The 14,410-nt window shown below is 51.0% G+C and overlaps 1 protein-coding gene across 1 annotated transcript; it reads right to left on the reverse strand.

Moving 5' to 3' along the window:
* Nucleotides 1-440: 440 nt before the first annotated feature.
* Nucleotides 441-13,750, reverse strand: GSG1L2 (GSG1 like 2). Its single transcript, XM_009908785.2, has 5 exons — nt 13,415-13,750; nt 10,739-10,786; nt 8,639-8,791; nt 3,629-3,740; nt 441-696 (listed from the first exon to the last, which is right to left on the reverse strand). The coding sequence occupies exons 1-5, from the start codon at nt 13,722-13,724 to the stop codon at nt 441-443; spliced, it is 879 nt and encodes a 292-aa protein (XP_009907087.1). The 5' UTR covers nt 13,725-13,750.
* Between the last annotated feature and the right edge of the window lie 660 nt (nt 13,751-14,410).

Genomic DNA, 14,410 nt, shown 5'->3' on the forward strand with positions numbered 1-14,410 from the left:
ATGGGTAGATTCAGATTGGATGGTAGGAAGAAGTTGTTTCCCATGAGGGTGGTGAGAGACTGGCACAGGTTGCCCAGGGAGGTGAGGAGAAAGTTCTTCACAGAAAGAATGTTTGCAGCCAGGCTGGAGGTGGCTGTGAGCAACCTGCTGTAATGTGAGGTGTCCCTGCCCATGGCAGGGGGGTTGGAACTGGATGATCCTTGAGGTCTTTTCCAACCCAAACAATTCTAGGGTTCTCAGAAGTCTCCTTGAAACACCTCAGACCTAAGCCCCCAGCAAACACCAGGTAGTCCTGGGTAGCCAGTCAGATCAGCAGATAGTGGCCTCCAACCCCTGTATGGAGAAAATAACTGAAGCTGCTGCAAGACTCCTGTTTTATTGCTGAATGCCATTTCAGCCTGCTCCAGCCCTGGGATTTGCAGGATGCCCTGAGGCACAGCTCACAGAACTGTGATGGTGGCCAGGTGGCGCAGGCCCTTCGCCGGGCGTGCAGCATCCTCTGCACTGCTGTGGAAGGAGTTCACATAGACATTGCAAGCTTTCTCTGGAGCTGCCTGGGCAGGAAACCTGTATTCAATCCTTATGCTTCTTTGCAGCATTTTCCTTTTGTGCTCAAATTCCAAGAGAGTCTTTGTGTATTTGTTAAGGGTGGTGACAGCTGCGGCCATGCAGCAAGCGAAGGAAGCCCAGGCCAGGCTGCGAACAGAAACGTGCACCAGCAGTTAGTCAAACAGTTGCATCCCAAGCCCTTCACATCTTTTGTTTGGGGTTTTGGGGGTGGGTTTTTTCAGTGTTGTGGACCTGCCATTGGGTTGATAGAGAGAGTTGGGGTTGTTCAGTCTGGAGAAGCCTCCAAGGAGACCTTATTGTGGCCTTCCAGGATCTGCAGTGGGCTATAAGAAAGCTGGGGAGGGACTTTTGAGGGTGTCAGGGAGTGATAGGACTGGGGGGGATGGATCCAAGCTAGAGGAGGGGAGATCCAGATTAGAGTTTAGGAAGCAGTTGTTCCCTATGAAGGTGGTGAGACACTGGAACAGGTTGCCCAGGGAGAGGGTTGTGGACCCTTCCCTGGAGATATTCAAGGTGAAGCTTGAAAGGGCTCTGGGCAGCCTGATCTACTTGGGGATATCCCTGCTGACTGCAGAGGGGGTTGGACTGGATGAGTTCCTTTCCAACCCAAACCATTCTGTGATTCTACTTGAAGACAAGAGGATATCAGATGTCACAGCAAGTGTCATCTTAATCAACATTCAGGACAACAGACTAGATGTTAAGAAGTTCTGCACCATGAGGGTGGTGAGACACTGGAACAGGTTGCCCAGGGACATGGTGGAACCTCCATCCCTGGAGGTTTTTAAGGCCAGGCTGGATGTGGTCCCAGGCAACCTGATCTAGTGGAAAGTGTCCCTGCAAAGAAGTAGCAAAGGAAGCCCCTTTCCACTGACCACTCTTCTTATTAGAGTAAACCCAGGCCTAACCTCACTCATGAAAAAAACAAGAGACATCTCCTAGCAAAGAGATCAGAGCTCCAAACCAGAGAAACCAAATGATTATTGCAAGAGCAAACACACAAATGAATGAATGGAAGCAGAGCACAGCAGAACAGAATCTAAAGCTGCCCCAGGGGAGGTTCAGGCTGGGAGTTAGGAAGAAATTCTTCACAGATAAAGTGATTGGCCATTGGAAGGGGCTGCCTGGGGAGGTGGTGGAGTCACCATCCCTGGAAGTGTTTGAAACAAGACTGGATGGGGCACTTGGGGCCATGGTTTAGTTGATCAGATGCTGTTGGGTGGTAGGTTGGACTTGATGTTCCCAAAGGTCTTTTCCAACCTTGCTAATTCTGTGATTCTGTGAGAACTGAGAGTCAAAGAAGCAAAAAGTCATAGAATCAGCAAGGGTGGAAAAGACCTCAGAGATCATCAAGTCCAACCTATCGCCCAACACCTCATGACTAACTAAACCATAGCTTCAAGGGCCACATCCAATACTTTCTTGAACACCTCCAGGGATGGGGACTCCACCACCTCCCTGGGCAGCACATCCCAGTGGCCAATCTCTCTGTCTGGGAAGAACTTTCTCCTCACCTCCAGCCTAAACTTCCCCTGGCACAGCTTGAGACTGTGTCCTCTTGTCCTGGTGCTGGGTGCCTGGGAGAAGAGACCAACCCCCACCTGGCTACAGCCTCCCTTCAGGGAGCTGTAGATAGCAATTTGGGAAATGATGACAGCCCAATCTGATAGCCTTCCCTGATGTGGTGACCAGCTTGCTGGATGAAGGAAGAGCAGTGGATGTTGTCTTCCTTGAATTTTGACACCATGTCCCATAACATCCTCCCAGGGAAGCTCAGGAAGTGTGAGTTAGATGAGTGGACTGTAAGATGGATCAAGGTCTGGCTAAACAGTGGAGCCCAGACAGTTGTGATCAGTGGTGCAGGGCTCGGCTGGAGGCCTGTAGCTAGTGGTGCTCCCCCAGGGTCAGGACTGGGTCCAGCCTTGTTCAACATCTTCATTAACTACCTGGATGAAGGGACAGAGTGGACCCTCAGCAAGTTTGCTGATGATACCAAACTGAGAGGAGTGGCTGACAGATCATCAAGCTGATGAGGTCTGGACAAAATGGAGAGTTGGGTGGAGAGGAACCTGATGAGGTTTAACAAGAGCAAGTGTAGGGTCCTACACCTGGGCAGGAATGTACCAGTACAGCTTAGGGACTGACCTGCTGGAAAGCAGCGCCATGGAGAAGGACCTTGGAGTCCTGGGGGGGCAGTAAGTTCTGCATGGGACAGAAGTGTGCCCTTGTGCCCAAGTAGGCCAATGGGATCCTGGGGTGCAGCAAGGTGAGTGTGACCAGCAGGTCAAGGGAGGTTCTCCTGGCCCTCTACTGTGCCCTAGTGAGACCTGACCTGGAGTTTTGTGTCTGTTTCTGGGCTCCCCAGTTCAGGAGACAGGGAGCAACTGGAGAGAGTAGAAGGAAGGGCTGCAAGGATGATTAAGGGAGTAGAACATCTGACTTACGGGGAAAGGCGGAGAGACCTGGGGCTGTTTAGTCTGGAGAAGAGAAGGTTGATCAATACCTTAAGTGGGGCTATCAAGAAGGGACAGTCTCTTGTCACAGTGGTAGGACTGAGGGGCAATGGGAAGCAAGTGGAAGTTCCATCTGAACGTGACACAAGAATTCTTTGCTGTGAGGGTGACAGAGCACTGGACCAGGCCACCCACAGAGGCTGTGGAGTCTCCTCCTCTGGAGACTTTCAGAACCCACCTGGATGCCATCCTGTGCAACCTGCTCTGGGTGACCCTCCTTCAGCAGGGGTTGGACTAGGTGACCTCCATAGGTCCCTTCCAAGTCCTACCATGCAGTGATTCTGTGGTGTGGGTCTTGTATGTATGGACAGCAGTTAGAGGTCTCTGTGCTGTCTGAAGTGTGTCAGATACAGAACTAACAAGCTTACACATTCTGTGCAATCATCTAAGGCAATGGAATGTGGAGAAAACCAGCTGCTTAGTGATCTGGATCCTCAGAAGTGACACAAGGTAGGCCTGTCCCTTAGAAATTAGGTACACATTCCTTGAATATAAGCTAAGGGACTGAAATGTCAGGGAAGGACCAAATAGAAACCAATAGGTACCAGTAGGACCAGCCATAATCCCAGGTGTGAGGTCTCCAGTCTTCAGGACCAAGATTTACAGTCATTTGAAAGACAGTTGTGTACATCATGTGAGCAACCATGCCCAGAAGACCTAGAAAACATAATAGCATAAGAAGATTAAAAATGGGATTTGAGGAGATTCTTATTTGTTAGCTTTTTGCAGTTGTCCCTTGAGCTCCTTTAGCAAGAGTCTGAATTCTGTACACCACTCAGTTTATGACCCAGGTGTGTTTGTGTCATGCTTTTGCCAGTGCAGTCACTGAGACAGTCCCTTGGCACCTCCTCTGTGTGTTAGAGGACTCTGAAGGAGGAGTGGGGCATGCAGTACACAGATGTGAAAAGGCAGCAAGTTGATTTGCTCTCTGAAATCATCTTAGTAAGCCAGCCCTTAGCAGGGCTCACAGGATCAGAGGATGTTAGGGGTTAGAAGGGACCTCCAGAGGTCTTTGAGTCCCCTGCCAGAGCAGGAGCATAGAATCCAGCACAGGTCACTCAGGAACACATCCAGATGGGGCTGAGAAGTCTGGAGGAAGAGCTTCTCTATTCTAAGGGTGACAGAGCACTGGAACAGGTTCTGGGGTCTCCTTCTCTGGAGACTTTCAAGCCCTGTCTGGATGTGATGCTCTGATCCTGTGATCTTGTATTGTCAGTGTCGCCAGGTTTTGTAAGAGTAGATTGAGGGAGGTTCTCCTCCCCCTCTCCTCTGCCCTGCTGAGACCTCACCTGGAGTATTGCATCCAGCTCTGGGCTCCCCAGTTCAGGAGGGATAGGGATAGGGATCTGCTGGAGAGAGTCCAAGGGAGGGCTCCAAGGATGCTGAAGGGACTGCAGCACTGCCTGGGGAGGAGAGGCTGAGAGCCCTGGGGCTGTTTCCCATGGTTATAAGCTCCAGAGAAAGGCTCCAGAGAAGGAGACTCCACAACCTCTCTGGGCAGCCTGCTCCAGGGCTCTGGGACCCTCCCAGGGAAGAAGTTCCTCCTCATGTTGAGGTGGAACCTCCTGTGCTGGAGTTTCCATCCATTGCCCCTTCTCCTATCCCAGAGTGGAGCTGAGCAGAGCCTGGCCCCTGCCTCCTGACCCCCAGCCCTCAGCTATTGAGAGACATTGATTAAATCCACTCTCAGTCTTCTTTTCTCCAGACTTACAAGGCCCAGGGCTCTCAGCCTCTCCTCATAGGGCACCATTACCACACAGTATCACTCAGTCCCATGGCACAGATCCAGCTGCCCACAGTTTCCTGTGGCTCAGGGGAAAGCTTTCTCCAAGGTGTGCAGCCATATGCCCTTTGCCAGTGCCTTCCATGCAGCCAGGTTTGTCACAGTGAATGAGAAGGTGAACAAGCTCTTGATGTACATGAAAAATCACTGGAGGTCGAGGTTAGGAATCACAGAATCACAGAGTTACTGAGGCTGGAGTGGACCTCTTAGATGGAATGGAATGGAATGGAATGAACCTTTGAGATCATCAAGTCCAACCTATCATCCAACACCATGTGATCAACTAAACCATGGCACCAAGCACCCCATCAAGTCTCCTCCTAAACACATCCAGTGATGGTGACTCCACCACCTCCCTGGGCAGCACATCCCAATGGCCAATTACTCTTTCTATGAAGAACTTCTTCCTCACCTCCAGCCTAAACCTCCCCTGGCACAGCTTGAGACTGTGTCCTCTTCTTCTGGTGCTGGGTGCCTGCCCGGGAGAAGAGCCCAACCCCCACCTGGCTACAACCTCCCTTCAGGGAGTTGCAGAGATCAAGAAGGTCTCCCCTGAGCCTCCTCTTCTGCAGGCTAAGCAACCCCAGCTCCCTCAGCCTCTCCTCACAGGGCTGTGCTCCAGACCCCTCCCCAGCTTTGTTGCCCTTCTCTGGACACCTTCCAGCAGCTCAACCTCTTTCCTAGCCTGAGGAGCCCAGAACTGGACACAGGACTCCAGTTCATCAAGTCCAGCCTGTGACCTAACACCACCACAGCAGCCAGACCATGTCACTCAGTGCCACATCCAATCTTCCCTTAAACACCTCCAGGGATGGTGCCTCCACCACCTCCCTGGGCAGCACATCCCAGTGTCTCATTCCCTTTCCCTTATGAAAGGAGCTGGTGTTTCATAGTTTAATTTTCAAAATTCCTGCTAGGCTCCTGCCTGACCCTAAGGATATCCATTTGCCCTTAGCATCTTATCTTCAAGTAGTGAGCTTCCCTGTAAGCAAGGGAGCAGCCCTGAGAAATGGCAGGTGTGGAATTGGACATATTTAGTGATAACAGAGGAAATATTCCTCAGGATATAGATCAAGGCCAGGTCAGATGAGGTCTTAGTTGAGAGACCTCCCTGTGAGGAGAGGCTGAGGGAGCTGGGGTTGCTTTGCCTGGAGGAGGCTCAGAGGAGACCTCCTTGCTCTCTCCAACTCCCTGAAGGGAGGTTGTAGCCAGGTGGGAGTTGGTCTCTTCTCCCAGGCACCCAGCACCAGAACAAGAGGACACAGTCTCAAGCTGTGCCAGGGGAGGTTTAGGCTGGAGGTGAGGAAGAAATTCTTCCCAGCAAGAGAGATTGGCCATTGGGATGTGCTGCCCAGGGAGGTGGTGGAGTCCCCATCCCTGGAAGTGTTTAAGAAGAGAGTGGATGAGGCCCTTGGTGCCATGGTTGAGTTGATCAGATGGTGTTGGGTAGACTTGATCTCGAAGGTTTTTTCCAACCTGGGTAATTCTGTACTCTGAATTCTGTATTCTGTGTCCCTGCACATGGTGGGGAGGTTGGAGTAGATGATCTCTGAGATCCCTTCCAACCTGAGCTATTCTGTGATTCTATGATGCCCTGTGAACAGCAGGGCTTTGTTCTCAGCTTCATTTCCAAAGCCATGATCACCCTTGCACTCCCCACCATCCCAGTTGCTAAAACACTGTAGCTTTTCAGAGCAGACAGTCCCTCACACTCACAGAAGCCAATTGGTTAGGTCTATTTCATGAATTCTTGCAAAACTAACTAGCTAGCACCTGGTGTCTCTCAGCCTGGGATGCAGGTCCTTGGACATAACAAGGCAAGGCTAGAGAAAGGCCACGAGGATGAGCAGAGGGCTGGAGCTGCTCTGCTATGAGGGCAGACTGAGAGAGTAGGGGCTGCTCAGCCTGGAGAAGAGAAGGCTCCCAGGAGACCTTCTTGTAGCCTTCCAGGATCTGAAGGGGGCTCCAAGAAAGCTGGGGAGGGACTTGTGAGGGTCTCAAGGAGTGATAGGACTGGGGGGAATGGATCCAAGCTAGAGAAAGGAAGATTTAGATTAGATGTTAAGAAGTTGTTCCTCATGAGGGTGGTGAGAGCCTGGCACAAGTTGCCCAGGGAGGTGGTGGAAGCCTCATTCCTGGAGGTGTTTGCAGCCAGGCTGGAGGTGGCTGTGAGCAACCTGCTGCAGTGTGAGGTGTCCCTGTCCATGGCAGGGGGTTGGGACTGGCTGAGCCTTGAGGTCCCTTCCAGCCCTGACACTTCTGTGATTCTATGATTTTTCTCAAAGGCTGCTGAGGACAAGAAGGAGGTGGTGTCAATAATGTCTCTTTCATAGCAAGGGAGTGTCTCTTTCCTAGCAGGGCACGAGTAGTTAAGAGAGAGCAATGCCAGCACAAGGGGCAATGGTGGAAGCTGAGGCATAGGAAATTCCATGTAAATGTGAGGAAAACCTTTTTCCCTGTGAGGGTGCCAGAGCCCTGGAGCAGGCTGCCCAGGGGGGTTGTGGAGTCTCCCTCTCTGGAGATATTCAAACCCCACCTGGATGTGTTCCTGTGTGAGCTGCTCTAGGTGACCCTGCTCTGGCACGGGGGAGGGGGTTGGACTATCTGAGCTGTGGAGGTCCCTTCCAGCCCCTAACACTCTGTGATTCATTATTCTTGCAGAGTCAGGAGCAGCACTGGGGACATAAGAAGCCTACATAGCTATGGTCAGAAAGTTTCACACTGAGTCTTCCTCTAAGTGATCAAGTTCTGCCCAAGTCAGAATGCACATCTTCAGATTGTATTCAGCCTGAGCTCAAATGCTGAGGGAACTGAGAAGTCAGACACAGGTGTTAATGTGTTTGGGTCTTCTTTTTAATGACTAAATACCTTAACAGGGGTTTTTTGAACACAGCTAGGATTCTGCAGGCACTCTTACCAGGAGCTGAACTTGAATTTGCATTTGTCTGCTAGACTCTTCATCACAGATTAGGGCAAATAGATTTGGGTTCTATCTGTAAAGGATTTATAGAGAAGTTTCAGAGCTGGGACACAGATGGGTTTCAGTTTTTAATATTTCAATACATTTTACTAGGAGACATAATGTCCAGGAAAAAGCTTGCTGCCTAAGCCTCCTTAATACTGTACATGGCAAATCAAACAAGGATGTGGATAAAAATGTGTGTTTGTGATTATTCAGATAAGGAATAGCTCATAGCCATGGGAAACAGCCCCAGGGCTCTCAGCCTCTCCTCCCCAGGCAGTGCTGCAGTCCCTTCAGCATCCTTGGAGCCCTCCCTTGGACTCTTTCCAGCAGATCCCTATCCCTATCCCTCCTGAACTGGGGAGCCCAGAGCTGGATGCAATACTCCAGGTGAGGTCTCAGCAGGGCAGAGGAGAGGGGGAGGAGAACCTCCCTCAATCTACTCTTACAAAACCTGGCGACACTGACAATACAGGATCACAGGATCAGAGCATCACATCCAGACAGGGCTTGAAAGTCTCCAGAGAAGGAGACCCCACAACCTCTCTGGGGAACCTGTTCCAGTGCTCTGTCACCCTTAGAATAGAGAAGCTCTTCCTCCAGACTTCTCAGCCCCGTCTGGATGTGTTCCTGTGTGACCTGTGCTGGATTCTATGGTCCTGCTCTGGCAGGGGGGTTGGACTGGAAGGTCTCCAGAGGTCCCTTCCAACCCCTAGCATCCTCTGATCCTCTGATCCTGTGAACTTGGACATTGACTGATTTCCAGTGGTGCATTTCCTGGATGCAGTGAATGAGGCTCCTTGGCTGTACCTGCTAGCACGGTGACCACTGCGGAGAAGGCGTTGATCTTCAGCCCGTCGATGGCAGTGCTGCAGAGGCACATCTCTACTGACATCAGAATGACTCCCATCAGAAGCAAAGTGATGTACAGGAGCTCTGCTACAATAGACAGCCACAAAACCCCTAGGAAAGCAAATCAACAGCACTGGTGTTATTAGCAGTCACAGAACCACAGGGTTAGTGAGGCTGGAATCTGAGATCATCAAGTCCAGCCTGTGACCTAACACCACCACCCTGACTATGCCCAGCTGGGGCTGGAAGCTCTCCAGAGAAGGAGACTCCACAACCTCTCTGGGCAGCCTGCTCCTGGCCTGCAACACCCTCCCAATAAAGAACTTTCTCCTGCTGTTCAGGTGGAACCTCCTGGGTTCCAGTCTGTGCCCACTGCCCCTTGTGCTGTCCCTGGGCACCACTCAGCAGAGCCTGGCCCCAGCCTCTTGCCCCCCACAGCTCCTTTAGCTCTTGCTGAGCATTGCTCAGCTCCCCTCTGGGGCTGCTCTTCTCCAGGCTCAACAGCCCCAGGGCTCTCAGCCTTTCCTCCTTACAGAGCTGTTCCAGGCCCCTCAGAATCCTTGTAATCCTCTGTTGGACTCTCTCCACTAGTTCCCTGGCTCTCTTGAACCGGGGAGCCCAGAACTGAACCTCATATTCCAGATGTGTCCTTAGTAATACAGAGTAGAGGGGAAGGAGAACTTCCTTCAACTTGCTGGTCATGCTCTTCTTCATGCATGCCAGGAGACCACTGCTGCCCATCAGCACTCCCAGACCCTTCTCTGCAGAGGTTCTTTCCATCGGGTCACCCCTCGACTGTCCTGGTGCAGAGGTTGTTCCTCCCAGGTGCAGGACCCTACTCTTGCCCTTGTTGAAACTCATGAGGTTCCCCCAGTATTCAGAGAAGTTCTCCAAGCCCAGTATCCTGCACATGCAATTTCAGCCTCCTGGGGAGGAAGGAAGATCTCTTTTTTCCTTCTGGATCAACCACTTGCAAAGTGACTGGTGTAACCACATCAGTGATGGGGATTGCATTGCAGGGGCTGGCACTGACCAGCACCTCTAGGCATGGTTTGTAGGAACAGGAACAGAGAGGGGAATGGAAATGCCTCCTTAGAGCTCTGTAAGGTACAGGGAGGGTATTCAGACTGCCACCAAGATTGGTTTGATCCACAATATGTTTCCCTCAAGTCCTCTCAGCATACTCAGCAAGTTTGCTGACAACACCAAGCTGTGTGGTGCAACAAACAGCTGGAGGGAAGGGATCCATCCAGAGGGACCTGGACAGGCTGCAGAGCTGGGCCCATGACAACCTAATGAGGTTCAAGAAGACCAAGGGCAAGGTCCTGCATCTGTGTTGGGGCAATTCCCAGCACTGCTATAGGCTGGGCAGGGGCTGGCCTGAGAGCAGCCCTGAAGAAAAGGCCTTGGGGGTGCTGGGGGAGGAGAAGCTCAACAGGAGCCAGCAGTGAGCGCTTGCAGCCCAGAGAGCCAAGCAGAGCCTGGGCTGCAGCAAGAGAAGTGTGGCCAGCAGGGCAGGGAGGGGATTCTGCCCCTCTGCTCCACTCTGCTGAGACCACAGCTGGAGCTCTGGGGCCAGTTCTGGAGCCTCTGTGCCAGGAAGGCTCTGGAGGTGCTGGAAGGTGTCCAGAGAAGGGCCACGAGGATGAGCAGAGGGCTGGAGCTGCTCTGCTCTGAGGACAGACTTGAGGGAGTTGGGGTTGTGCAGTCTGGAGGAGAGAAGACTCCCAGGAGACCTTCTTGTGGCCTTCCAGTATGTGAAAGGGGCTCCAAGAAAGCTGGGGAGGGACTTTTGAGGGTGTCAGGGAGGGATAGGACTTGGGGGGGGAGGCATGGAGCAAAACTAGAAATGGGAAGATTCAGATTGGAAAACTGAGTGTTTCAGAAGCCATAGATTGACTTCAAGTCATGTGGACTTCATTTGGAAACTGAGAAGCTAAATAGAGGACCAAAACTGTGTGAGATTAAAGCAAGGATTTTTGATACCAAACCACAGAATATTTCTGTTGATTAACCTGGTCAGGAAAAGTTTTGTTTGCATAAAATATTCATACCTACCTCGATCAGCAGCTTGGGTCAGACTGATGAAGCTTCTACATTTCTCACCTGAAAACAAAGATTAAAAGGACAAAAAAAAGGTTTTAGATGGATTATTTTGCATTCTGTAATGATCTAAAAGAAAAGATTAAGAGAAAGCAGAGAATACATCAAAGCACAAACTTAGATGACCAGGGAAAACTGTTTCTGGTGTATGGTTGTGCACAGACAGAGCCCCTGGCACATGAACCTGCTCCTGGAATTTAGCAAGAGAATCCTTCCAGACTTTATCAAAGCAGAAGCAGAGGCTAGGAGACTTAGAGGAAGGCTGTGAATGGAATTCCAAAAGGCTGTGAATGGAATTCCAAAAGGCTGTAGCTGTGAAAGCCAGAATGGGACCAGTGGCCTCTACACCATCTTCTCCCTAGTGAAGACCTCTCCTTACAGGAACAAGGCAGGTTGGGGGCTCACCTGCTGGAAAGCAGCTCCATGGAGAAAGTCCTTGGAGTGCTGGTGGACAGCAAGTTCTGCATGGGACAGCAATGTGCCCTTGTGGCCCAGAGAGCCAATGGGACCCTGGGCTGCAGCAAGCAAAGTGTGGCCAGCAGGGCTGGGGAGGTTCCTCTCCCCCTCTGCTCTGCCCTGCTGAGACCACACCTGGAGTGCTGTGTCCAGTTTCAGACTCTGATCTTTGACATTTACCCCCTTAAAACTGCCTAACTTCCAAGACATTCTGGGCTTTAAAGAGTCACAGAATGTCAGGGGGTGGAAGGCACCTCGAAAAATCATCCACCCCACCCCCCCTGCCAGAGCAGGGTCACCACAGGCACATCACACAGGAACACATCCAGGCAGAGTGTGAATGTCTCCAGAGAAGAGACTCCACAACCTCTCTGGGCAAGGAGTGGCACCTGTGAGAATATTTGCATTTTATAGCACAGATGACAGCTGTTGTAGACAGACGGATGTTGGTCTCTTCTCCCAGGCAAGCAGTACCAGAACAAGAGGACACAGTCTCAGGCTGCGCCAGGGGAGATACAGGCTGGATGTTAGAAAAAAGTTCTATACAGAAAGAGTGATTGCACATTGGAATGGGCTGCCTGGGGAGGTGGTGGAGTCACCATCACTGGAGGTTTTTAGGAGAAGACTTGACGGGGTACTTGGTGCTGTGGGTTAGTTGCTTGGGCGGAGTTGGATTGGTTGATGGGTTGGACGCGATGATCTTGAAGGTCTCTTCCAACCTGGTTTATTCTATGTATTCTATGTATTCTATGTATTCCTCTACTTTTGTTCCAGTTGCCATTTCTAAACTGATCAGGACAACAAGGGATCACGGGCTCAGAGGATGTCAGGGGTTGGGAGGGACCCAAAGAGGTCTTTGAGTCCAAGCCCCTGCTAGAGCAGGACCATACAATCCTGCTCAGGTCACACAGGAACACATCCAGACAGGCTTTGAAAGTCTCCAGAGGAGACTCCACAACCTCTTTGGGCAGCCTGTTCCAGAGCTCTGTGACCCTTACAATAAAGAAGTTCCCCTTGTGTAGAGGTGGAGCCTCCTGAGCTGCAGCTTGCGTCCCTTGCTCCTTGTCCTGTCACAGGGTGGGAAAGACCTAATGTTGCTCCAGGGCTTTATTTCTTGAACCAGCTAAGCAGCTTCCCTGATATAAAGACCCACAACGAATTAGAAGCTAATTTCATTCTACTGACACCTACACATGCAGGGGAAAAATCAATGAAATGCCACAGCTCATGACTGGTAAATCCCCAAAGTGTGCTTTAGCAGGGTGAGAAGAATCTTCTGCTTTGATTTGTGAAAGGTGAGATTGCAGCACGAAAGGAGAAATATCTCTGCTCAGGAAGGGATAACTTAGAACTCAGAGCTTCAATTGCTAAAATGATTTTTAAACCAAAATGTGCTTTATATATTGCCAGAGGGGACTGTGAGCAAGCATTTGAGGCAAATACTTCCATTTTTGCCCAAAAGCAATAGCAAAAGGAAACACTTTCCTCTCAAAGTAACTTGACTTGGTGCTCCAGGAATAGTATTTTTTTTTAGTTAATTAATTTGTGCTGCAACCTGTCCCTCTAAATTTCTTTGAACCACTCAGAATCACAGAATGTTAGGGGTTGGAAGGGACCTCAAAAGCTCATCCAATCCACCCCCCCCTGCCAGAGCAGGAGCACCTAGAGCAGGTCACACAGGAACACATCCAGGTGGGGTTTGAATCTCTCCAGAGAGGAAGACTCCACAAGCCCCCTGGGCAGCCTGCTCCAGGGCTCTGGCACCCTCACAGGGAAAAATTTTTTTCCTCCTGTTTCCATGGCACTTCCTCTGCCTCAGCTTCCACCACTGCCTCTTGTGCTGGCATTGGGCAGCACCCAGCAGAGCCTGGCTCCAGCCTCTGGGCACTCACCCTGCACAGCTTTGTAATGAGGGGACTTCTCAGTCTCTTCTTCTCCAAGCTACAGAGCCCTCAGCTCCCTCTGGCTCTCCTTTTGAATAATTCATTCAGATTCTTTAGGAATCTATTAGGCAGTAGCCTCCAAGATCATCCCTCCCAGAGAAGTGCAGCTTTTGAAGGGTAGCTTTTCCTTTCAGATATATCCAAGGTAGTACAGCAAAGAGGGGGGTGACACCAAACAAGTGGGAAGAACACTGACTGCTTTCTGAAGTGGGTGTCCAGGAGGCTTACTCACCTTCTTCATTTACCATTTCTTCACAGGAATACCAAATGCCAGCATGAAACTTCCTGTCAATGAACTTGTCATCTCCTGTCTCCCAGATGTACTGCACGGCGCTGCTGTCGTTGCCGTCGGGGCTGTTGAAGCGGATGCACTGCTCCCCTCTGCTCTGCTCCGTGCAGAAAGGTTTGGCAACTTTCCTCGTCCCCTCACACCAGTAACTGCTGCTGAAAGCTGTGACAGAGAGAACTAAGGACAGACAGCTGAGGGAGAATGCTGCTGAGGCTCTCTGCCGGCTGTCTGCGGCTGGGGCTGAAAGTGGCATGCTGCAGGCTGCGCTGTGACTTACTCTCTTCCAGAGCTGTGTTTATATAGATCCATGGCTGCCCAGCCAGACACCTGCCTCTCTTTGCAGCCTCACTCTTCGTTCCTCCCAGAAAATTGCACCAGCTTAGGAGTTAAGACAGAAAGCAGGGATCTGGGCATGACCAGAAATCATGTGGCAGGAGAGATTAAGTATATAGGACAGTGCTGTTTGTCAGTTGTGTCTGGTGAAAGAAATAAGAGGAGGTGCCCCCATGAGTGACAGAGACACAGAACACAGAAGCATTCTCTCTACAGCTTCCTGAAGGGAGGTTGGAGCCAGGTGGGGCTTGCTCTCTTCTCCCAGGCAACCAGCACCAGAACAAGAGGACACAGTCTCAAGCTGTGCCAGGGGAAGTTTAGGCTGGAGGTGAGGAGAAATTTCGTCTCAGAAAGAGTAATCTGCCACTGGGATGTGCTGCCCAGGGAGGTGGTGGAGTCCCCATCCCTGGAGGTGTTCAAGAGGGGATTGGCTGTGGCACCTGGAGCCATGGTTGAGTTGTCAGGAGGCGTTAGGTAGTAGGTAACAGGTTGGACTTGATGATCTCTGAGGTCTTTTCCAGCCTGGTTGATTCTATGATTCTATGATTGGAAGCAGCCTGGTGTGCAATTAGAGAAGTTTAATTTGTACAAACAAGTTGTGCATCA

Source organism: Dryobates pubescens, chromosome 20 (assembly GCF_014839835.1).
Source record: "Dryobates pubescens isolate bDryPub1 chromosome 20, bDryPub1.pri, whole genome shotgun sequence".
NCBI classification, from domain to species: domain Eukaryota; kingdom Metazoa; phylum Chordata; class Aves; order Piciformes; family Picidae; genus Dryobates; species Dryobates pubescens.

Excerpts from the sequence above, each read along its gene's own strand:
- GSG1L2 (XM_009908785.2), bottom strand. The coding sequence starts at position 13,724 with ATGCCACTTTCAGCCCCAGCCGCAGACAGCCGGCAGAGAGCCTCAGCA. Across the intron at positions 8,792-10,738 it reads GACCCAAGCTGCTGATCGAG|GGGTTTTGTGGCTGTCTATT; the intron begins GTAGGTATGAAT and ends TTGCTTTCCTAG. Across the intron at positions 3,741-8,638 it reads AGTGGTCACCGTGCTAGCAG|GTCTTCTGGGCATGGTTGCT; the intron begins GTACAGCCAAGG and ends TATGTTTTCTAG.